The following is a 25112-nucleotide window of genomic DNA, read 5'->3' as shown; positions in this document are numbered from 1 at the left end:
GAATACCCTCCCAGTCATTCCATTTACTTCACAATTGCTTTAAAATTGGGTTTATTTTATTATTGCATTTACACAGTAGCACTGAAATCACTACCATCCCCCTTGTTTTGACTGTGAAACTTTTTATTTACAATTGTGTTCAAGTTTCAGTAGGAACTGTCCAACACTGATCTCCAGCCACAGGGGTCATGCCTGCCAAAAGGAAGGTCAAAGGTGGTAGGAGTATCAATAGGAACCCAACAAAGGCAGTAAAGATGACTTTGGAGGAGGTCTCTTCATACATCGTGGTCCACTGTTTTCCCCCTTTAACAGTCAGGAACTAATTACTGAATCCAATGGCCATTTCAATGGTCATGTCTTGTGCATTTTTTGAAAAAGAACCTTTGAACAGGGCAAAACAAATATATTAGAATCCATAGGGCTTGTGGAGGTTCTTAACATCAATTTTTTCCATTTTTGGGACTAGACTTCTTTCACTTTGCCATTTTGGGCAATTCCATTTCCGTTGACCATCGTTCCATTCTCCAAGTGCTTGCCATTGGGTATGATGGTAGCATCGCCATTAATGCTGCTCTTCTCCGAGTGCTTTGGCAACCTTTTGCCTCTCACATAGGCCTGGATCCAGAAATTGGAGAAGAGAACAAAGAAGAAGGTGCCATAGATCCAGATAAGGTGGATGAACAAGGGGACCTGATAGTCACACTTCTCCATAAAGTAGTACTGGGAAATATGGACTGAAACCAACACAAACTGGATCTGGAAGGAGGAGGAAGATAAGATGTTTGTTAGTACCTCACAAACATAAGCAGACATTCATAATTAACAAACCTTTGCTAAAGTCTTAATTTTTATATGTAGAAACATAGAAAGTATGACATCAGGAAAAAAAGTATTAAGAGGTATGAAGAAATAACATGAATATTGGTCTTTTTAGTAGCTTAATGTTAACACTTTTGAAGCCTCTCATTTAGGCTCAGTCTATGGTTACCACTCAAGTTCTGGAATATGAACCTTACAGCTCGGGGGGGGAAGATACGTACAAGCTGAATTGCAGTCATGTATTTCTTCCACCAGAGAAACTTCTGGAATCTGGGCCCAGCAGCAGACAGGCCATAATAGAAGTACATGATGACATGGACAGCAGCATTTACCATTGCGTGAAAGGATCCCATTCCCCCTGCAGTAATTACCAAAAACATACACATAGTATAGTTCTCACATTCGGCTGACCAACCCTAACTGCCTCTGGCCTTGGGGTTCTCCAGTAAAATGGGCTTACAGCTGGGAAGGGAAGAGTAAAGATCCACCAGACCCAGCCTGGGGGAATGACATGTTGACACCTGGACTTCAATAACCAGCACAGTAACACCAGAACCTGTTTCAAAATAAAAATTCTATGCAGTTTGGAATTTGATCTGCACAACAAAGACTGATAGCAGGTTATTAAAGACCAGGTCCAAGAGAAAAATGTGCACCCCAACTCAGACACAAGTGACCCTCCATGACAGGGTTAGTTTTCCGTATGTTGACATGGAGTAATCCATATTTCTCAGAATAGTCACCTTGCTAAAACTGACTTAATACTCAATTTTTCAATGAGACAAAATGGTGTTAAATCCAACACACACAAATCCAATCCCAAGAAACTGGCAGGTGCCATATAAAGAGGTAGAATCCAATGCTCTTGTTAAGTTAAAAGGTTTTTTGAACCAATTCTTAGTGAATTGAAAGAAATGTAGATTTCATTTTGAACAGCTATTGGCATCCACCTCTTGCTGACTGTCTTTACTTACCTAAATGCTCAACAGCCACTTCATTACAACCCTTATTCTTAACATAGTCCTACCCTTACTGCTTACAAAGGAACAATAATTAACAGAAATACAATGGTTATAAATTACAGCATATACTGAATATGTTCTGCTAGTTTTGCATGTATTCTGCAAAACTAACTGGCAGATTTAACCCAGTCGGGGGGGGAGTCAGGGCATCTGACATCAGGTTGAGTAGTAGGTGATTTTTTTTTTTTTTTTTTATACACAAAACAAAAGCTGCGATGCTAGCAATAGAGCTTTAACTTACCAGGTGCCAAAGTGATACCCCACCACCACGTCCAAGGCATGAAGGAATGGTGGAAGATGTGTAGGAATGTAATTTGGCTGTGCTTCTTACGCAGAACAAAGAACACCTGAAGGAAGAAAGAAAGAAAAAAAAAAAAAAAAATCCCAATGATCACCAGAGGGCACCACATCACAAGGCACCTGTATTCCCATGAATGTTCACTTTTCTCTTGTTTAATCAATTTGTTCTGTGAAATCACTCCTGCAAATTTCTATAATGAAGGGACTCAATTAGTCCATGTAATATTATTCCTTGGGGGATGGGCATGAGTTCCCAGATCAAAATGTCACCTACATCACAACACACACACATATAATTTCAATTTTTTTTTAATTAAATCATTATTGCCTTTCAACATTATATTTTCCATTCATTCAGGACCCAGGTTTTTATCCATCTCCTGCTGTAGTACCTTTGATCAAGGTACTCACACCAAATTGCTCCAGGAAATACCCAGCTGTATAAATTGCATAACTAAGCAGCCTAACACCAGAAGTCATTTTGGAGAAAAGCATTTGCTATAAAAATTAATAATCAATATAATTAATAATAATGTTGTGCCAACCATATTTTTGTACATAGATAAATTTGTTTTCTCTAATTTTCACCAGAGTGTTCTCGTAACTGTTTATTCCTTGTCCACTTTATTATGGCTATCAAACTACTGTTCTGAACTGGTAACCAAAGGCGGGAGTTGTGTTTTCAGGAATTATTAGGTTGAGTGCATGTATGCAATTGTACTGCTGCCTCTTTGTCAAGAATGTTTGTTTACAGAAGTAAAATGACTTCCTAACAGGCAAAAATGCCACTGAAATGAATTTAGAAGCCCATTGTATTGGGGGGGTACACATTTCCACAAATTGTAATGTGAGGGATGAGTGCTTAAGTAGCATTGTCTCATGACTTACTGTGTCCATGAGTTCAATAAATTTTGAGAAATAAAACATCCAGGCCACTCGAACCATCTACCAAAAGAAAAATGGAATGCAAGTGTTAACATGGATACAACCTTTTTTCCACAAGCATGCTCAAATAGATAAGCCTTCACAAAATTTTCAGTTTAATTTCCACAACTAAAATGTGTTGAACTTCCTATGATGAAAAAACAGGAATGTAACTTGGACTGTCAGTATCAACATAGTTAATTTGTTTACCAACAGAAGCTTGATATTAAGTATTACAAACTAACTAGACCTCCTACTTACCCTAAGTGCCTCAGGGGAGTTTGAATAGTCACATAGGTCACATCTCCAAGTATAAGTTGTAGCCCATCCAGACATCATGAACTGTTAGTGAATTCAAATTAGCATTCAGTGAAGACCACAATTGGCAGTATTTAAGTACATAACATTAGCTTTCATCTCTAAATTCCTCCGCTTCATACTTGTATATAAAGATTACCTCCATGTAGGAGGTAGGCAGTCCTTTACCCCATATCGCACTAATGTCAAGATATACTTACTTCCCCCAAGAGCTTGTTATCCTGCTAGTTATAATTTAATACAAGTTTAATCCAACACATAAGCACTAAAAATGGTCACATTCAACCACTGATGGTGAGAGGATCTCACCTCATAAACAATGTAGGCGTTCAAGGCCACCATGGAAAAATTATAGATGATCATGGCTGAAGTGAGCTGAAAAGGTTTGCGGTTGGCCATGAATCGAGGCCCAGCATAGAGGACAAGGAAGAGATAGCCAAACAAGATGGCTGTCATCTGGACAGGGCTCTGCATCAGTGGATAGTCCTTGACCCGGATATCTGATAACAAAGGCAGGACAGTTCATTCATAAACTGAATAATTACACAGGAATGAACAACTTCAAAAAACTAAACTGAAGACAGTTCCCTGAGGCCTTTGCCAGCCAGTGGCTCAGGTGTCATACCAGTTCTCCTCAGGAGGTAGTCATAGAACTTCATAATGTTGGATACCACTTCAAGCACCATTTTGAAGGCTGTTTGTTGTCTTTAGACTAGGCAAAACCCTAAGAAGTGAGGAAAAAGTGAAATTGGTTAGGAATTCATTCTTAACGGAACACACTGGTCCTTGTAAAGTTACTGTGAGGACATGATATATCAGCAAAGCTCCAGAGCATTTAGTTTATTAATTTAGTTGATGCTTTTCTCCAAAGCAACTTATACTATTAAGCTACTTAGTTATTTGCCCATTTATATAGCTGGATAATTTTACTGGAGCAATTTAGGGTATGTACCCTTGCTGAAGGGTACTACAGTTGGAGGTGGGATTTGAACCTGCAAGCTTTAGGTCCAAAGGCAGCAGCTCTAACCACAGACAACACACCATACAGAACACACACGCTGAGCCATACCAATAGAGTCAGTTGGGAAGAATGCTGATTTCACTCCACCATCTCCACAGAAAAAAGATTTCATTACTAATAGATTGGGTATTGCAGCTGCCTCACACGTGAACTCATAGCAGATAGGTGCACCTTCACCTAGGCCTACCACACACTGGACATCCCTCTAAACATGAAGCAATGCCACCTAGACAACTTGAAAATGGTGTTTAATGTAGTTCTGCCTTTCTAAACTGTCCCCCCCCCCCCGCATGCGCGCACACACACACACAAAAACTATAAAAAAAGTATGTGACTTTGTCTTTTGTAGACCAAAGTTAACAGACCTTGTAACTGATTGACTAAAGGATGAATAAGACAGGTGAGGCAGGCAAATGGTAGTTGCACTGCAGCCATTAAAATCTGACTCATTGACTCCACTGGTGAAAACATTATCCAGGGCTGGGCATATAACTGAAAGGGTCATTTCAGCAATGCAGCCACAACTATAGACTAGGCCTGGGCTGAAGGCACAGCTCTGTTGTACAACAAAGCAATTAAGTTATATTCAGACTAATTAGTTCACTCACTCACTCCAGATATTGATCTGCAAAGGCTGTATTCTGAAGAGTAAACACATTAAATACATCTGTGAAGACCACTAATGAGCTATGCACAGACTACCAAAGAAAACACAAAAAAGAGAAACATGATGAATGTCAGTGTCAGCACAGAAGCTAGCTACAGACAGATCTATGACTAAACTAGTAATTTATTCCAGCATTTAAAGTATTTTCACCATAGCTGCATTCAGAGTCAGCTGTGTTCATGCACAGTTCAGGAGATGGAGACTTGAGAATTAGTATTAAAAATCATGATGTCAAAATCCTTAGGTAGAAGAAAAGCAGGCAGCAGAACAAGACTGAGAAAGTCATTCTCAACTTGTTCTTCATCACTGGGCCAAACAAGTCTGAACACTAAAGCTGCTGGGTTTAGCTACCAGAGTCCCCTGTTACAGATTCAGGTCAACACAGGAAATAAACACATAACCCACAACTCCACACTAGCATTTCTTAAACCACCCATTTTACTGAAGTATTTAAATAAGTAAACCTTAACAAGAGTATAGCAACAGTCAAACTAAGTTGATGCAGACAATAGCATTCAGACGCATGTCAAGTTGCTAGAGGAACACACTGCAAGCTACTGTTAAACCACAGCTGCACCCCCAAGGTCATGTTGGGTGGCACTGAGAGGTAGATCTCAAGTGTACTTGGTCATGTGTTGACACTATGTGCCTGCATTCTGACAAATGTCCCATCTTGAGCCCCCCCTGCCTGAACTGGTATCACTAGACTGCCCAACAAGTTGACAGACAAGTTCATTGCATTGCATAGCAAACAGAAAAGATCTCTGGACTAAGCCATTTACACTACTGAACTCTGAATGACCATTAAAATAAAACTGCTTCCCATTTTAGACCTGTTGTGTAAAGAAAGTGCCAGAGTAGCTAAAGTTGCAACCCATAAGTTATACAACCTCTTTACAAGGTAAGCACACCTGTAAGTCACCTTAATATAGGCCAAAGGTGAACACAAGTGACAGGTACCGCTTGCCATATAATGAGGCACTTTCATACCTTATGGGCACATGCCAGCCTGGCAATGTCTCCTGTGCCTGTAGGAGACATTACAGCCAATATTTAAATATTTTCTTTTTGTGCAAAAAAATGAATTCATACAAGAATAGGGTGAATAGTGTGCAATAACCTGCTTGTGACAGAGGTACCGATCACTGTGACAAGGTAATAGATAAAGTATCAGGCAGGACTAGTATATTGACACTTCTTATCACTTGGAACACATACAGTGTACCACATGACTACCATTAGTAAGATTCTCTCTTCATTACAACAGGAAGTCAAATTTCTCAGCTACCCCTGACACTAATGTATATAACACGGCAACATCAACATTTGATTACATTCACGACACAATCCAGATCCATGCCCTTCTATGCCCATCTCATCAGCTTTGGGGCAGATGCCCTCATCCCTACCCAGGCTCCAGATTTTGGCATTAATGCACTCCCAGGAAGAAAGCGTCTGGGGAATGAATACTGAATAAGGCCAGGCCTGCCACACAGGCCATGTAAGTACTGTAAATAAACACAAAGGACACAGATGTCGCAGCCTGGCTCGTCTGGCAGCTAAAGAAACATACATGACCGTACTTGGTTAGGCCCAAAACTTCATGAACTGAGTCACTGGGTTTATCGATACAGACTCTAGAGCTGGGTGTAACCAGGCCTGGGACTGGCTTGCACAGCAGGGAGGGCTTTCTCTCAGAGGCCAACAGTGGTTTGCCTTGTCCTCTCTGGACGCTTGGTCATGTGACAGAGCATCTTGTGACCTCAACCCATTTGTTGGAGAGGGGAAATATAAACACTCCTCAGAGACGCACACAGGCACAGTGAGTTTAACAGAGAACAGTGAGCTTGGACGTAGAGGTCAGACAGTAGGCCCCAGTTCTTTTTCCAGAGCTCTAGAGAAAGAAGTGTTTTGAATGCGGACATGCACTCATTTTTCTTAGCATCTCCATACGTGACAAAGTGAACACATACTAAAGTTGCTTGGGGGGGACTACAAAGACATTCCTACTGAAAGCAATGATTGGAGAATGCGGCCAGTAAAAATGTTAAAAACCTTAATTTCCAATATGGAAGAAGCTACGTGAATTAGGGGATTTCTTACAAAAATATTAATCTTAAAAACCCACATGTACACAACTGTAAATCAGATCAGTTCTTCAAGGTGAAGCAGAATATTCCTTCAGCACAGGTTATTTTGCACACCATTACTGTTAGGAATTAAAGAGCGTGGGTTCACAAGTGACATTTGCCCTTTTATTGCTGCTGACAGGAAACAGCAAACACAGGTGACACCAACATGCAGTTGTTTCTAATAGAGCTTTGAGCAAAAGGAAAGGTCTTCATACACACATTTGGAAAAGACTGGCTGCATAAGGTAGTGGCTTGCTACAAATTTAATATGCATTTACATAAATTCACATTTATTCATTTAGCAGATGCTTTTCTCCAAAGCATGCCAGGGAGATTACCCTTAATGACACCCAGATAGGTTTGTGTTGAGCGCTTTGTCATTAGCAGCCATTCTTGGGTTTCCTGTGCAACCAGCTGACCACCACACTACTCTTTTTTTAATAGGCTCAGCAGATTGCAACACAGAGCAGGGTGGGCAAATGGTCACTCCCACCCACCTTGCTCAGATGTAGGTTTGCATCCCGTACAGAACACGGATTAAGGCCATATGTAGTCCAGAAAAAAGGGAAGGCATGTGCCATGTTATGAATTATATAGCTTCATTATATTGCTGTCAACTCCTAAAGGAAAAAGTGGCACTGTTTTCAGAGCTAAACAGAATGAAAGACAGTTATTTTTGGCTGTCTAAAAGAAGAAACTGTCACTGAATTGTAAACTTTCAGCCCCTACTGAAATGGGGCACTGGCCCAGTATTTCAGGAGAACTGCACAGGATATTTCCCCAGTAACGTGCAGAAGTGACTCACTAAACCAACATCAGCCCACTCAACATCACCACTCCCACCCCACCACATCCAATATCTTCAGAATTTAACAATGAAATGCACTTGAACACAAGCCTCAAGCTCAATTACAAATGGTCAGTGTGACAACTTCCATACTAGGTAGTACCACCTACCAGCTAAACACAAAATTAGAGCTCACTATACTGACAAGAGCACATTAATAAAGAGAGCGCATTATTACTCTGTCCGTGAACCAACAGAATCACAGGAAGGGAAGAGAGAAAAAAAAAAAAAAAAAAAACCACACACACACACCACCAAACAGAAGTTAGTGAACAGGAGGAAGAAAAATCCATCTTAAAACCGCACTGGGGAAACAGAGGCAGCATTAAAGAAGAATTTTTGTGGATAATAATAGTACCGAAAAGGGAACTTGCATCCTTACAGAAATAATCCAAAATGGCAACTAGGCCAAACTTGAGTGGAAACTAGTTTTCACACAGCAGAACTCCTAAGCTGAGTAGTTCCAGAAGCCACATGAAACAAACTAAAACTAAGTAAAACTAAAAGTAACACTGCCCTGACACACTGCACCAAATCGAAGAAAATGTAACAGGAGCAGGCAGCACGGCGGGAGCAGACAGACGGGGCAAACCCGGTGTCCCAGAGGACATTACAGTAAACAGAAGCAGACTCACCTATTTCATTCCCCTCTTCTCCAGCTCCACAGCGCTGGCAAAAGCCGGACACCGGCTAAACCAGGCTTCTACTCTCTGCTGGCACAACACACGCTGGGCAAAGAGAGAAGGTGAGACCACGAGAGAGCAAAAAAAGCAGAAGGAAGGAGAGAGAGAGAGAGAGAGAGAGAGCAAGGGAGAGAGAGTGACTGTGACTGGTACTGCTGGCCTCCGAGTCCCCACCCTTCCTGACTCAACGTGGATGAATAACAAGCTCAGAAAGAAGCTGTGCGGGGGGGGGGTTGGGGAAACAAGAGCGCGCACAAGAAAATGTGCTTAAGTCAGAGGGCGTGCTTTATAAGGAGTAGAAACGCAACAGACCCTCCCCAATCACACATGCTCACAAAGCAAAAAAGGCCAGCACCCACCCAGTTACTGCTCGATGCTTTGCGCTCAACCCCATCCTGTCTTGCAGCCCTCCCCAACAACTGGTGTCTTACAACACAGAGGGGAAAAGTTACAGCCCATCTAGCTGTCATGCATAGATGTGTTACATATTATTCAAATACCAAAAGTAGTAGTGAGTAGTAGGCCTTGGGGCAGACCCAGGACATGTTGGAGAGACTACGTCTCCCAGCTGGCCTGGGAACACCTTGGGGTTCCCCCAGAGGAGCTGGAGGAGGTGTGCGGGGAGAGGGAAGTCTGGGGGGCTCTGCTTGGACTACTGCCCCCGCAACCCAGTCCCGGATAAGCGGAGGAAGATGGATGGATGGAGTAGTGAGCGTAGTGAGAGTAGTAGTGAGTAGCAGTGGGGAGCACGGTGGCACAGCGAGTAGCGATGCTGTCTCACAGCACCTGGGTGGTGCAAAAGGACATGGGTTTGATCCCCACTCAGTCTGTATGTTCTCCCCGTGTCTGTGCGAGTTTCCTCTGGGTGCTCCAGTTTCCTCCCACAGTCCAAAGACATGCTCTTCAGGTTCCCTGTAGTGTGTGAGTGACAGAGAGAGTGTGTTCCACTGATGTATGGATGAGTGACCCAGTGTAAGTAGTGTATCCAGCAGTGTAAGTCACCATGGTGAATAAGGTGCATGGGCTGATAACACTACATAGTGTTCATCAGAAATCACTTTGGAGAAAAGTATCTGCTAAATAAATAAATGTAAATGTAGTAGTGATAATGAAGAGGTGCCATCTTCAAGGATGGCAATACAAACCAATGAGTGAGCATCCATTTCACACAAATTGGAAAAAAGTCATTCAAACTTCTCTATAGCTGTAATAGCAGCTTCAGGGAATTTATGATGGAAAGAAAAGCTTGACTTTGACCAGCAAACACCCCAGATTTAAGTCAGGTGTGATACTGTTCCCACACTGCTTTAATGTTTGACATGTTGCTAAGTGAACTAACCTGGACAGGACCTTTTCACTGAGACTGGAGTGCTAAGCAGAGACAAGAACCCAAATGGGAAAACTAGAGAGCAGCTGGCTAAGGGTTTCGTTGCAACCCAGCAGGGCAAGTTTTACCTGCTCCTCTAGCCTGGCCAGGAGGCACAGTGAGGCCTTCAACTCTGACTCAGCCCTGCCTCCGCAGCACCCAAGCGGAATTCAAGGAATCTGGGGACAAGCACCACGGACCCAGAAGTCTGGCACTCACTTGAGAATAGGCCTGAAGGCAGTAGGAAAGGTGGAGAGATGGACACAAGCTTTCACTGAGCTGCTACCAGCTCAAAAATAACTTGAGTTGAAGACAGCCATGTATGTGCACATATATGCAAAAGGGCATGGATTTCAATCCCTGCTAAATGCCCTGAATTGATACAGTAAATTAAAAAAAATACTATATTACTATAATACTATAAATGGGTAAATAATTGTAAGTAGCTTAGAGTACAAAGTTAACATAAGGCAAGTCATGTGTCACTTGCACATGCATGGTCACCATCTGTCACAGATCTGCTTGGAGAATGTTGCAACAGTATCTGCCATACCACAAATAACTAAATTTTATATTTACATGAATGGTCTCAAAAGTAGTTGAGATCTACTGTATACACAGATCTCTCACTAACAAAACAGATTTTATTCAGCCATTGGATTGTCTGTCATATTTTGATATTCTGATTTTATAGGTGCATTTATAGCAACTGAATTTTTACATACAAGTCAGCAATATCACAACTCCTTTTAAGGTTATAGACATATGCACATGGTTTCTGGTGACCATAGATTGCCACCGTATGCCCATCCCACCCTGTGAAGCCAACCAAAGGTCAACGGCCGTTTTAGCAGTTTCCCAGCAACCAGCTGAGTGAGCAAACAGCTGGCTAACAGTTCTCCATCCCTTGGCTGGAGGTACACAAGTGTAAGGGCTGCAGAGCTGGTTTCGTGTACGATTGAAACCCAGGAGAGATTAACTCCTCTCAAAGACTTCACTGAAAAGCAGTGTTTGTTCACTGACATTTACATTTATTTATTTTTTTTTTTTAGACACTTTTCTCCAAAGTGACTTCCAATGAACTCTATGTAGTGTTATCAGCCCACACACCTAATTCACCACAGTGACTTACACTGCTAGATACACAATTTACAATAGGTCACTAAGCCATAAATTAGTGGAACACACTCTCTCTGTCACTCACACACTATGGAGAGGAAACCCACACAGACACAGGGAGAATATGCAAACTCCACACAGACTGATTGAGGATCGAAATCACGTCCTCTCGCACCACCCAGGCGCTGTGAGACAGCAGCGCTACACGCTGTGCCACTGTGCTTCCCAGAAAATAAGTGTAACATACATTACTTCATAAAAAAAGGTCAAATTTGATGATTTAAAACCATTTCAAAAGCTTTACATCTAACAGTATATAATAAATTCCTGGACTTTGCTTAATGATTACATGCATTTCTAAGTTGCGCTTGAGCAAGGTACTTTGTGTAAGCTGATGCACTAAAAATGTTACTGTCTTGAGGGGCGCGTTAAATAGTAATCTCAAATCCTAGAAAGCCACATTATTGTTTTGGATCTATATTAGATCACAATTGTTTGTCACTGAACAAACTTATGTGAGATAAAGACTAGACCTTACATAAACAAGATAAATAAACAGTTCCACATTTACAGGAAACCACTAGTGGGGGGAGGAACGCTGACTTGACTGAGTGGCATTTGAGATTATCACTCCACACATGGCTATCAGGATAACGGCGGGTAGCCACACCTAACACCTATATACTCCCCCTATTCTGTCTTTCTCTGTACTCATACTAGCTCAGCTACTACACACAGATGGGCATCTCCATTATCCATGTGATGTAGATGAAGGCTTCTACAAAGAAAAACTACTCTCATTGTAGCAATAACAGTGAACATCTGAGTCACTTAAATTCACCCGCAGACGTCACAATATGAAGTGGTTCGTTCATTCATTCTTCATTAGAGTTGTGTACCATTTGTCAGCAAAGTACTGTGGGCATGGACTCCAGTGTTTCAACATTTTAGCTGCACATTAGACACAGCGGTACCCCCTAGGTTCCTAAGAATGTGGCTAGGCAAGTCCAAGTGAAAAGGTTTCCATCAGTACTGAAGCCAGGTAGTGAGGAGGTGAATTTCCAAACAAAACCAACCAGACAGGGCTGACCACTCCTTCCTAGCCTGCTTCCACACCAACTCCCTTGTCTGCGTTCCTTCCAGCTCCAACCACACCCAGTTTAATGGAGCCTTTTCCACAGGCTGTAATCCCTGTGCAGCGGCAGGCCAGCACTTTGCAACGAATGGAGGAAAAAATGCCTGTCTGACATGTTTTGTGGTAACGCCCATATTGAGTGATACAAAGAGGAGGGAATTTTTCCTTTGAAAAAATAGACAACTCAAAACTCGTCACCCCTCACTGAGATGGGTGGGGGGATGTGACCCTGGCTTCTTTCCATGAAGCTTATACCTTTATGCCCATGCCTTCTAAACTATTATAAAAGCTAGAATCCTTTCGTTGGGCAGCCATAATCAATCATCATAATAAGTTTATAAGCAGTGAAAGACCTACTTGGACCATGCAAAAAAGGCATTCTGTATTATTGAAACCAATGTTTGTCAAATGAAACTTGATCAATCCTTTACAGAGCCACTCCTGCAATGTAATGTAAATGTTTATATGTATCTCAAAAAAAACTAGGAAGGTGATTAGGAATTGGCGATATTCTGGTAAAGTTTTATGCAGCTACATGTGTGATGAACGTTGGTGCATATGGTGAAGGAAACTAACTGCACTTAATCACATCTGCAGCTATGTCTCTTTCTCCTAAGATAACGTACAAATTGTATTTTTTATGAGATGTACATCGCTTTGGAGAAAAGCATCTGCTAAATGAATAAATGTAATAATATATATATGTGTGTGTTTTAAATTTTCATATTTATTCAAACCTAATCCAGTTCCATCTGAGACAAATGTCACCCGGCCCTCAATGCGCATGCTCTTCTGACACAGCCCAAGCCATTAAAAAAAATGGCTGAAACAATATAGGTCACATCGCTCTGTAGAAAGGCTCCATTAAACAGAGTATAGCACCAAAAGGGCAGTCTCTCCTTCCAGATAACCACTAAAACTCAGGTGTCTGATGGGCCTGAAAGCAAGGCTGCTGCAGTAGCTGGCCTAATCCCTTAATCCCTCCCATCAACAAAGCAGTCATTTCACTTTTTTCAATGTAAAAGAGTATTTCAACAGGTATGAATCACAGGACTGTCTAATTTTGTAACATCACCTTTACAGGGCAAATTACTTGGGGCAGACTTTAGAACAAATCTTTAAATGTCAAAACTACCAATGGAAGGTAACAACATAATAAGATTGCTATTAAAGAAGTTCAGCTAACATAAGGCGACTAATATAATAAATCGGTCTTTTTAAATATGAGCAACATTTACATTTATTCATTTAGCAGACACTTTTCACCAAAGTGACCACCCCCCTTAAGCCACCAGCATTTTGGACAACTCTTCTCACCCCTCTCATGGACTCTTTGCCCTTTTGCCATCTGGCAGAAGGTACAGGTGGAGTCTGCTGGTGGTGGCACAGATGCTCAACAGTTTCTTCCCTGAGGCAGTCAGATTACTCAACACCCTGCTGCCTCCCAACGCTCACCTGGCACAGTCAAACAGCTAACTCAGCATGACTCCATATGCTACAGATTGCCTTCAGTTTACAGCCCTTTTTTTGTCCTGTAATCCTGTTCTGTCTTGCACCATGGTCTCTGGAGAAACACTTCATTGAGGAATGACAATAAGAACAACAAACTTGATCTCTGAGAATACAAAAAGTGCATTACACTGACAATAAGCATATGAAACATCTTACAGGAAACCAGGAACCATTAACAGGGCACCACTATGTAGTACAATTTATCACAGTACATTTACATTTATTCACTTAGCAGATGCTTTTGTCCAAAGCAACTTACAACAGATACTATGTAGCATCACTAGCCCACACACCTCATTCACCAAGGTGACTACATTGCTAGATATACACTACTTACAAAAGGTTACTTATCCATGCATCAGTGAAACACATTCACTCTGACACTCACAATATGGGGGAACCTGAACAGCATGTCTTTGGACTGTGGGAAGAAACCAGAGCACCTGGAGGAAACCCACACAGACAGAACATGCAAACTCCACAGACTGAGCAGGGATTGAACCCACGTTCTTTCACGCCACCCAGGAACTGTGAGACAGCAGTGCTTCTTGCTGTGCCCTGTGCCACCCCATAGAACAGTAGAACACTTTGTGAGACGAGGCTCATACATGAAAAAGGTGACAATAGCTTTATGGAGAGAAAAAATTAGACAAACTTTAGTAATCCCAAAGGAAATTGCATAAGGCCACACCATAAGCATGAAAAAAGGCAGGAAAAGTTAGTTATAATGGCTAAAATGCAATAATTTATTAACCCTGCTGTGGGCACAAGGTCTGTTTACAGTTTCTACAGTCCTATACTATGAAACACGTTTTACTGCTAGGCTGCACTACTGGTTCTGAACTAGTACTTCAGAATGCATGCCTTGTTTCCATAACATTATATTTTAAACACAAACACCACATACAAGTTAGTAGAAACACAGCATATTAGCATGGTTGTAAAATCCTGTTATTTCCATACGTAAATCCACACTTTCAGCAAGTCTATAAACAAAACAATGTAAACTACGATTCTGAAACATCTCTATTAATAAAGATTTCTTCAGTCAGCTATATAGCACAAAAACAGTACCAAGCATCTGTCAAGCTCTGAATTTCCCCCACCACTTGCATTTACTTAATTCCAGCTCTGTTAAATGGTGATCTAACAGTGATATGAAAGATGGGATGTTTGAACAAATTTGTAATTTATACTATGAGGGAAAAACTAAGCAATGTGTCTTGGATGCTAGAAATCCAGATAATCAGTTGGGATCCCTGCTCTTTGGTTTCCCCACACACACACACACACACACACACAAACAAACCCTTTGTTCAGAGCACACAAATTCATGAGGCCCTAATGAGACGATACTGGCTTTGTTCCCCAGGGTGTGGCCAGCAGAACACTGAACTCATAGATGCTGGAATTAACATTTAAATTCTATTCTGTCTCCAGACTCTGGTTCCATAGCTGACTAAATAGCAGTTCAGAAAACCTCTTGTCACCAAGTACTGTACTCAGCTGGTATTACAAATGGCAACTAAACAACAATAACATTCCAGAATTTAAGAGTTTTAAAAATTAAGGGTTAGTATGCAACAAGATTGTTTTTATGGCCCCATGGGACACATCACGCTGCATAACAGTTTCCTGTTAAACTTTTTTCAGAAAGAGGGAAGTGTGGCAGCAATGGAGGGAGACAGCTGCACCATACTGAGTTCATCATTACTATGAAAACATGCGCATCCTCATGCCATAGCTTTCCCCACCAATCACTGGTCCTCAATGCCATCCACAACTGTGACCCTTGTATTCTGTGTAGGCCCTTCTTCTATCTCCAGAGGAAAGCAGTGACCTCTGGGACTCAGCCAAAGAATGAGAGGGCCTCACTAACACAGAAGACACACCCCTGTAGTGGGGATCTGGTACTTAGATGAAATGCATGCCAACTACTGCCTTTGTTTTTCTTTGCCCCATGTAGTCCTTACCAATTACTGATAGCCTCACCTGAGCTGACGTGGGTAACAGCCTAACAAACACATATCTTTGATGCTGTGAACTGCCCACTTTAAACTGTACAAGCTACAAACTTTATTGACCGATGCGATGTGGCCCGAGAACACTTCATCTGATCCCCTCCATCAGGTCTGTAGGTACCTTGACGACTTAGCATTTTCTGTGAGGAAAAAGGAGTTACATTTTGTCTTTTACAGGGAGCAGACCAACTTCTCTCTATAAGGTCATGTCAAGTCAGGGACAGCTGGGGGCATAGTGGTTAGAGCTGTTGCCTTTGAACCCAAAGGTCACCGGTTTAAGTCTCACCTCTAGCTATAGTACCCTTGAGTAAGGCACTTACCCTGAATTGCTCCAGTAAAACTACCCAGCTGTATAAATGGGTAAATAGTAGATAGCTTAATGTTGCAAGTCATTTTGGAGAAAAAAAGTCAGCTAAATCAGAAAAACAAAAAATGAATACACACAACCAACCAATTTCAATAACCACTTATCCCAAGCGGGGTTGCAGCTAGCTGGAGTCTATCCCGGAGACATTGGGCACAAGGCCGAAAGGGGACACACACCCTAGACGGGATGCCAGTCCATTGCAGGGCCACAACTAGGTACCCAGGCAGACAGCTTGACGAAGGTACTGGAGCAATTGCAGGGCAAGCACCTTGCACAAGGGCACCACAAATAAAGGCAGGGATCGAACTGGCAACCTTTGTAGTCAAAGGCAGCTGTTCCAACCACGACACCACCAGCTGCCCCCTAAATGCATACAATATAAATGTAAGACACACAATAGACAATTCACAGCACCTGGCCACCTACACAAGTCTTTCTGCCCTTCAGCTAAAGCATTATTAATCCACTCACTACCTGTACACATGCCAGACAGAGGTCAGAAGCTATTGTACAAATGCAGATCTACAGCCATATTCCAGATGTTCCCTGCAGAGGCCAGCTACAAGCAGGTCACAGAGCAAGAGGACAAACCACTGGTTCCGATTCCATTAGCTGAGAAACTTCCATTCTTGTTTAATGGGCAACCAGAGGGCACTGTGTGCTAAAAGTGGGAACTCATGACCACGCAAATTCAATTGGTCTAATTCCCAGCATTTCCAGATAGACCAAATGGAATAACATTTGGGAGGACAAAGACTCAGACCTGGGCAGCCTGAGGAATGTCCTTCATGGAAAGACTGATAGGTCATGTGACCAGTTTCTGTGGAAAAACACTTTATATTGCAAAGGAACCGATACATGGTAATATGCATCACATTTTATCAGTCAGACTTAGGCATTTTTTCAGCCTATCTATACTTTTGACTTCAATTGGTTTCAGGACTGGATAAGGACAATTCTAGGATGCTGTTTCCGCAGGCTTCAATGTATTGTGAAACACAAGACTTGCTCCAATTTTCAGAAGTGTACAAATACTGTATAACCATGCACCACTACCATCCTGAATATGTACTGTGTTTACATTGATGGTATGATACATTCAAAAAGACATTTATGAAGAGCTTTCCCAAGCATTTGATGTGACAGCCATGTTAGACTATTTTTCCATGAGGCACCCTGGAGAGCTGCCTTCCAGGACTTGACTGCCCCCATAAACAGCAATGTGAACTGAGCCTTCTTTCACAGAAATGCTACTGGAGCAGCCTCCTTCTCTGAGGGAAACAAAGCATTCATTTATTAACTTTTTTTTTTTTTAATTAAAGGGGAATTTGGAATGGCTGAAAGGGCCTAACTGCACAGATGCAGTGCTGGGATCAGACTCCTCAATGGCACAGCAGAAACAAAGCATTCTTGGCATCTCATGATCCCACTTAGAAAGTAATAAAATCCAGTGGGTAGAGATCAGCATTCTGAAGGGTCTCTTGTTTTTTTGTACAATTAAAAACAGAAGCACATAATGTGAGTACACATCAACTTATAGAATTAATACATTTAACAAACATAATGAACATTCTCTGTAGGCCTTCAGTGGTATCCATTGATAGCCCCATAATACCAATGTATTAGAGGAAACAATAGCAGCTGTCAGTATTTACTTTTAGTTAGTTGTGAGAGCATTAATTTCAGCAGACCAGCATGCAAAAACTACACTACAGGACACTCCACAATTACTGCCTTTTCATTTTTAGGTGTCATTGATTTACCTACGCACCAAGTTGCAGTGAGAATAACTACAGGTCAATTAATGTATTCTTAACATTCCAAGCATTCTAGACATAGTTCTCCATTGTTAACAAATGCCAAAACACTAACACCATTCCGTAAACCTAAAGCAAGGTCCTGGATTCCCACTAACTGCACACCTATGTTACAACCCAGATACTGACAGTTTTTCCACACTGAACAGCCTGGAGATGATCCCTCATGCTGTGATCAAAACTCCAGGCAGGTGCACTACTCCTCAAACCCCTGTGTAAAATCTGATATTCTGTAGTGTCTTAGAGTGTTTACCTTCACACACAGTCAGTAGCAGCTGAAGGAGCCACTGTAGTGGGTTTATGCATGAAATGCCTCACCTCTTGCTGAATGCTCACAAATAAGTGAGAGCTGCAGCGTGGAACAACTTGTTTAACCATTAAACTTAGGGTTAGATCTATAAACACTCACAAACATGTCCTGCAACTCCATGTAATGCAGACAAGCCACGACGGTCAAAACCACAACACAAAATCAGAGATTGTAATTTGAAAAATCAACATTTCTTTAGTGAACATTCAAGTATACTGTACATTAAACTAAATAAGGGGGGGGGGGGGGGCATCAAGTCATACATGACATTTGCATAGATCAACAGAATACCTAACCTTGCCATTTATATTTCAAGAATTATGCAAATTCAAATTCGGAGCCCTAATCACTGACAGGGAAACAAAATGTACTGCAAAAAGGTCGAACAAAAAACACTAAAGCTCTTCTTACTGAATGCTAAGAACACACTGAAAAAACATCCAAAAGGAAAAATTGTTTAATAAATTAATAGTTTGACATTCTACAGTATACCTATACAGAGGATAGTCACCGCATTCCTTGGCCTACGGCCGTGACACTGATGTGCACATCTTGTGGCCTTATGCAACTGTACATTCAGCCACAGAGAATGCTGACATCTTCAAGGAGAGTTGCAGAGCCACATGGTACAACCCCAATTCGAAAAAAGTTGGGACAGTATGGAAAATGCTAATAAAAACGAAAAGGAGTGATTTGTAAATTTAGTTTGACTTGTATTCAAACAAAAAAAAACAATATAAAGACAACGTATTTCATTTCATATTTTACATATTAGTTGCATTGCTTTTTGAAGAAATACATTTATTCTGAAATTGATGTCTGCAACACGTTCAAAAAATTGGCACAGGAGTAGTTTAGGACTAATAATGGGACAAATTAAAATAGCAAGGTGATGTGAAACAGGTGATGTTAAGCAGATGAGGCAATCACGTTATACTGTATAAGGAGCCTCCAAAAAAGGCCTAGACCTTCAAGAGCAAGGAGGGGTCAAAGCTCATCAATTTGTCAACAGATGCATCAGCAAATAATCCAACATTTTAAGAACAACTTTCCTCGAAGACAAATTGGTAGGATTTTGGGCATTTCACCTTTAACGGTGCACAATATAATGAAAACATTCAAGGAATCCGGTCAAATCTCGGTGGATAAATGGCAAGGCCAAAAACCACTTCTGAATGCAAATAATTTCAGGTCCTTCAGATGTGACTTAAAAACTTATGTGTCTGTAATGGATATAATGACATGCGCTCGGGAATACTGCAGTAAACCTTGTCAGTTACCACCATTTGCCGCTGCATCCACAGATGCAAGTTAAGTCTTTACTATGCAAAGCAGAAGCCATACAGTAACATGGTTCAGAAGCACAGCTGACTTCCCTGGGCTCGGTCTCATCTGAGATGGACAGTAGCACAGTGGAATTGTGTTTTGTGGTCTGATGAGCTACATTTGAAATAGTTTTTGGAAAAGGCAACCGTCATGTTCTCCGAGCCAAAGAGGAAAAGGACCATCCAAGCTGTAATCAGCGTCAGGTCCAAAAGTTGGCGTCTATCATCTTATAGGGGTGTGTCAGTGCCCATGGCATGGGTAACTTGCATTTCTGTGAGGGCACCATCAATGTAGAAAGATACGCACAACTTTTGGAGCAACATGCGCTGCCATCCAGATGCCACCTTTTCCAAGGATGTCCCTGCATTTCCCAAACCGCATTCTGCCTGGATTACAAGTACAGGTACTAGATTGGTCTGCCTGCAGCCCTGACCTGTCTCCGATTGAGAGTGTGGCACGTTATGCAGCGCAAAACACAGCAACGAAGGCCCTGTACAACTGCACAGCTAAAGACCTGTATAACAGATGAATGGTGTAAAATTCCGCTTGCTTAACTTAACCAACTGGTGTCTTCAGTGCCCAAATGCTTAAGTGCTGTTAAAAGACACGGTGACATTACATAGTGGTAAACACCTGACTGCGCCAACTTTTTTTTGGAACGTGTTGCAGACCTCAATTTCAGAATAAACATATCTTCAAAAAATAATGCAGCTCATTAGGAAAAACATGGAAGTACCTTGTCTTCATACTGTTTTTTTTTTTTGTTTGAATACAAGTCAAAGTAATTTACAAGTTACTCATTTTTGTTAGCATTTTCCATACTGTCCCAATGTTTCTGGAATTGGAGTTGTAGATTTTAGGCAGACTGCTTTTTCCTGTTTGCACTCTGGTCATGTACAACCGCTTAATCTTGAGCCTACCAAAAGAAGTCCCTCCCACTTCCTCCAACTTCAATGACTTTAGCTTGTAAGCAGAGGTCACTGGTTATGTGAAGACTGTCACATGGGACTGATCTCAAAAAACCAATTCCTAATGTCCATAGCTTCTTTTAATGGAGGCTTTCACAGCTTGTTTGCACATATAAATGTTATATACCAAAAATATATCTTTGTACTCAGTGTCAGTTTTGCCACGTACAATCAAGAGGACACAAAGACACTTAACTGTAACAGCAGCAAACTTAACTCAGCAAGGTCATTTGTAATCAGATATAAAATGGGGACAACAATTGTATATAAAATAAGTCCACTTAGCAGTTCTCAAAGAGAAACACAAACATTACAAAAAAAGTTGAACAACACGTAAACAAAACCCAAGGCTACTCCAAATCACCTAAGAACATATGCATTGGACAGGTTTCAACATCAGTGGTCTCTACATTACTTTGAAGAATGCTTTTAGAGCTAAGCTTCAATGGTTTTTAAATAGACCGCCCCAGGTCCTCACTCACCCTAATTTGGGAACCAAACGCCAACTCCCTCTTCCAGAATGGACACACTCTTCTCTCTGATCTTCACCTTCAAGGCTAGTAGGAAGGGGTTCAGCAGAAAGACACAATCACCACTTTGCGGTAAACTCAACTTTGTAAAATTATATGCAGAAATGCAAACCAACACATTTACTTATGAATCCACTCCCCCCCCCCCTTTTTTTCCCCCCCAAACAGTGCAACAGTACACTGATAATCTAGTGTTGAAAGCATAGCCCAAAACAGGCAACCCGTAGCATCAGAAACACTTCCGACTTGCTTTAGCTGAAGTGCAGGTTCATGGTGAAGATTAACAAGGAGGGGGTAACATGAGCTAGGAGTGGAATCCCTGTTCTTTGGTTTCTGAAACAGGTGTACAGCCACAGGATAATGGGGTTCACTCAAATCACTGTGGACACTGTAGGCAACTGTTTTCTAGACATCCCTCTACTGATATTCTAAAGCCACTTAGCTGTAGGGGAGCATCACTATACAAGTGTGAAACTGAAAACAAAGCAAGTTAGCTTTTATAGCATAAGGTACAGCATTAACCATTCATTCACTCATTCATTTACAGCAACTGCTTGTCCGTTACAGGGTTTCAGTGGTCGGAAGCCAATCCTGTGAGACACAGGGCAAAAAGCATGGTACATCCTGGATAGGATTCTTGTATAGCATTAACCAAATAACTAGAAACACTTAATATTTACCAGGCAGGGGGTCCCAGAATATTAAAGTTTCATTCCAACAGTTAAAACGGATGACTTATTAGTAAGCATAAATACTGGAAATTCATTGGAAACAGTATTAATTACACTTAAGTTACTTTAAGAAACTCTAAAATGCATAGAAACAAGTCAACGGGTAGGAAATTTGAACAAATGGTTGATTCTGAGGCCTGTGAAAAGATAAAAAGCTTAAATGGCTAAAGAAAATGCTAATTTTAAAAGACCAACCTCTTCAACACGATGGTTCAAAAACTTGGTTACAGGCAACCCTGCAATGAATTAATGTATTAGTTATAAAGTAACATTTCTCCACAACCGCAAGGCCTGTGAAACTAAGTTGTATGAAGCCTGAGCCAACACATAGTCCTACAATTATTATAATATACAAGTTCCAGATACACATCTTTACCATGAAAGAACAAATACCACCGTGCTGGTGGTGGAAAAGGGTGACTTTCTCCTTTTCTATGCACTACTGACTAGTTCTTGATGGTTTACCAAATAAAAGCCGTTTCTCGACAGTGCCAGTGTTTCGAATTGCTTTCTTTGTCAACAGCGGGATATTTTCAAGTCAGTGCGTTTTGAACACAGGGATTCTAGTCTTCGACCCGTTCAAAAAGGGCGCGAAACGCTCGCACGCGCGAGCCACTATCCCGGGCTAAATATGGCAACGTCTAGAACTTCCGAGTTCACTCCGCACCAAAGCGACTTCCGGAACCAGCGCGCGCTTACAGCTCGAGTGTAAAAAGTTAAACAAAAAGCGTCGCAACTAGGAAGGATCGCAATACCAACCTCGGACTGACATGGACTGCAGTAAAATTAGAAAAACACAAAAAGGAGACGAATAATATTAATTGTGGTGGTTAATGTGGTTATTATTACTGTTATATGGATAGATTTTTTTTCTGCTTCTTTTTTTTTCTCCTCTTTCCGTGAAATTCAGCCTTCGTCCACACCCAACAACGCGTCATAACTAAGTCTTTTGAAAGCTCTGAGCCGCCCTCATGCGAGGTGGGCGGAGAGAAAGGGGTGGGGTTACGCCGTTGGGAAACCACGCCCCCAACATGGCTGCGCGAGGGCACGTGAAACTGCGTGAACTCGGTGCGCTCGCCCCGAAAGCCTGTATTTGTTTAGAAAAATTTAAACGCCTTTTTGTACTTTCATTATGTGAATCAGTACCTTTATCGTTTACTTACATATCTTATTTTAGAGGCGTCAATCTTGTGTGTAGAGAGTTGCAATAGAACTAATCATGGTACAAACAAAGTGAAATGATAGTAAGAAGAAGTGCTATAATCATGATTATTTACCTTTTTAGAGATAATTAACCAGCTGGCACCAATTTTTTTTTTCCCCATGAATGAGACAAAATAATTTGCATAGAAATGTGTATTCAAATAGTTTAAATGTAACCTACAAAGATTCCTGGTGTCTTAAAACGGAGTCTTAATTAATGTGATTTAATAGCCTGTTGTTAACTATTATTAATCATTATGCAAACTTTTATTCCAATCATCAGTGGCTCTGGTTTACTTGTTTAATTGGATTGTTGTTTTTAACCGTGTGTTACCCGCTGTATACCTTTTTCTTAATTAACCTCTATTTAACAGATGCCTTTTGCCTGAGGTCACTTGAAATGTTAGGTAATCATTACAATGATTAACCGATGTATGAGAGCAAAGTATTCTTACTGGGGTAATTCATCAAAAGTAACACAGTAAGGGTGCGATTAGAACCAGAAACCTATAGGTTGTAAGGCCGCAACCTTAACCTGGACACTACCTGCTCCCTCACCTGTATATGTGAAAAACTGTATTTCCTGTGCACTGGAAAACTAGTACATTTTTTAAAATTCTTTATTAATGCCAATTAAAATTAGAAGTATTAAAATTCCAATAATAATTTTAATTGGAAAACTAGTATAAATACTCAAATGTATGCAGGCTGTATATGGCAAAACTGTTTTCTCAGAAGCCCTTAGTTCAGGATTGTGTATCAAACACACCGCGGTAGAAGTGAGTGTAGCACCTGTATAGTTTCCAGTAACACACCTGTACAGAAGACATCACTAAAGTGTAGCTCAGGAGCACTTAGTCTGTATGAATACAGCACAGCTAATTTTTTCTGCAATTCCTTCTCTCCTGAAGAGGCATCAGATTTCAATTCCTCTAAATTAATTTATGTATAGATTCTTGCTCTTATGGGCTGCAGTTTCAATGTTCCAGCCCTCATCATGCACTGCATTTCTGCAAAGTTTTTGTCTGTAAAAGTACACACCGACTTTACTTTTTGCACATTATTGTTTTGTTATTGAAATAATCAAGATTTATATTTGAAGACAGACCCCTCGCTGGTGTAAATTCAGAGTTGTCCTACGCTCATATTAATATCACAGTGGAGTACAGGTCCTGAATCCCAGCTGTATTTTATAAAGAGAATAAAGGTATTTTAATGGTTTTGCATTAGTATAGAATTAAAAAGCCCTATAAAGTGGAGGTATGTTTACATTTCCGTTTATTTAGCAGTCGGTTTTCTCCAAAGTGACTTCCGGTGAACTCTACATAGTGTTATCTGCCCACACACCTTATTCACCATGGTGACTTACCCTGCTAGATTCACTACTTACACCAGGTCATTCATCCATACATCAGTGGAACACACTCTCTCTCCCACTCACACACTATGTTTTATGTTTAACAAACACATAACATGCTTTTTACTACTATATGTGTTTGGCCCTTAATGTCCACATGTGAGCATTTTTGGTAACTAGTTTAAGTCATGTTTAGTTCAATGTTAATTTTACTAACCATACACTCACTTTTGCTAACCGCTTGTCCTGGTCAGGGTCACAGCAGCCTGGAGTCTATCCTGGAAGCATTGGGCGCAAGGCAGGGGGGATACACGGGACGGGATGCCAGCCCATTGCAGGATTGCCACTCACGCAAACTTACTCATTCACACACTGCAGGCAATTTAGAATCACAAATTCCTCTGAACAGCATGTCTTTGGACTGTGGGAGGAAACCAGGGCACCCAAAGGAAGCCCAAACAGAGAACAAGCAAACTCCACACAGACTTCAGCCGGATTCGAACCTACGCCCAAACTGCCTGCCGTGCCACCATCCCATCCTACTGATAACTTATTTTACTGCTAACTGTTCTGATGTTTTTGTGTACTGTATAACAATCTACTGACTAAATATTTAC

The 25112-nt window shown here is 41.2% G+C and overlaps 1 protein-coding gene across 4 annotated transcripts; it reads right to left on the bottom strand.

Moving 5' to 3' along the window:
• Positions 1-34: 34 nt before the first annotated feature.
• On the bottom strand, positions 35-22864 carry elovl1a (ELOVL fatty acid elongase 1a). 4 transcript variants are annotated; one of them, XM_018734643.2, is made up of 10 exons: positions 22695-22864; positions 22131-22171; positions 21157-21231; positions 4009-4107; positions 3693-3883; positions 3327-3407; positions 3030-3086; positions 2083-2188; positions 1041-1180; positions 35-756 (listed from the first exon to the last, which is right to left on the bottom strand). In XM_018734643.2, the coding sequence occupies exons 4-10, from the start codon at positions 4067-4069 to the stop codon at positions 463-465; spliced, it is 930 nt and encodes a 309-aa protein (XP_018590159.1). In that variant the 5' UTR covers positions 4070-4107; positions 21157-21231; positions 22131-22171; positions 22695-22864; the 3' UTR covers positions 35-462. The 4 variants fall into 4 exon arrangements, with proteins under 4 accessions (XP_018590159.1, XP_018590160.1, XP_018590158.1 ...); XM_018734644.2 differs by lacking the exon at positions 22131-22171; XM_018734642.2 differs by lacking the exons at positions 21157-21231; positions 22131-22171; positions 22695-22864 and adding an exon at positions 8686-8865.
• Positions 22865-25112: the final 2248 nt, after the last annotated feature.

This window comes from Scleropages formosus, chromosome 3 (genome assembly GCF_900964775.1).
Source record: "Scleropages formosus chromosome 3, fSclFor1.1, whole genome shotgun sequence".
Taxonomy (NCBI): Eukaryota; Metazoa; Chordata; class Actinopteri; order Osteoglossiformes; family Osteoglossidae; genus Scleropages; species Scleropages formosus.
Note: the sequence above shows the minus strand (reverse complement) of the source record. Positions and strands in the feature narration are given on the sequence as shown.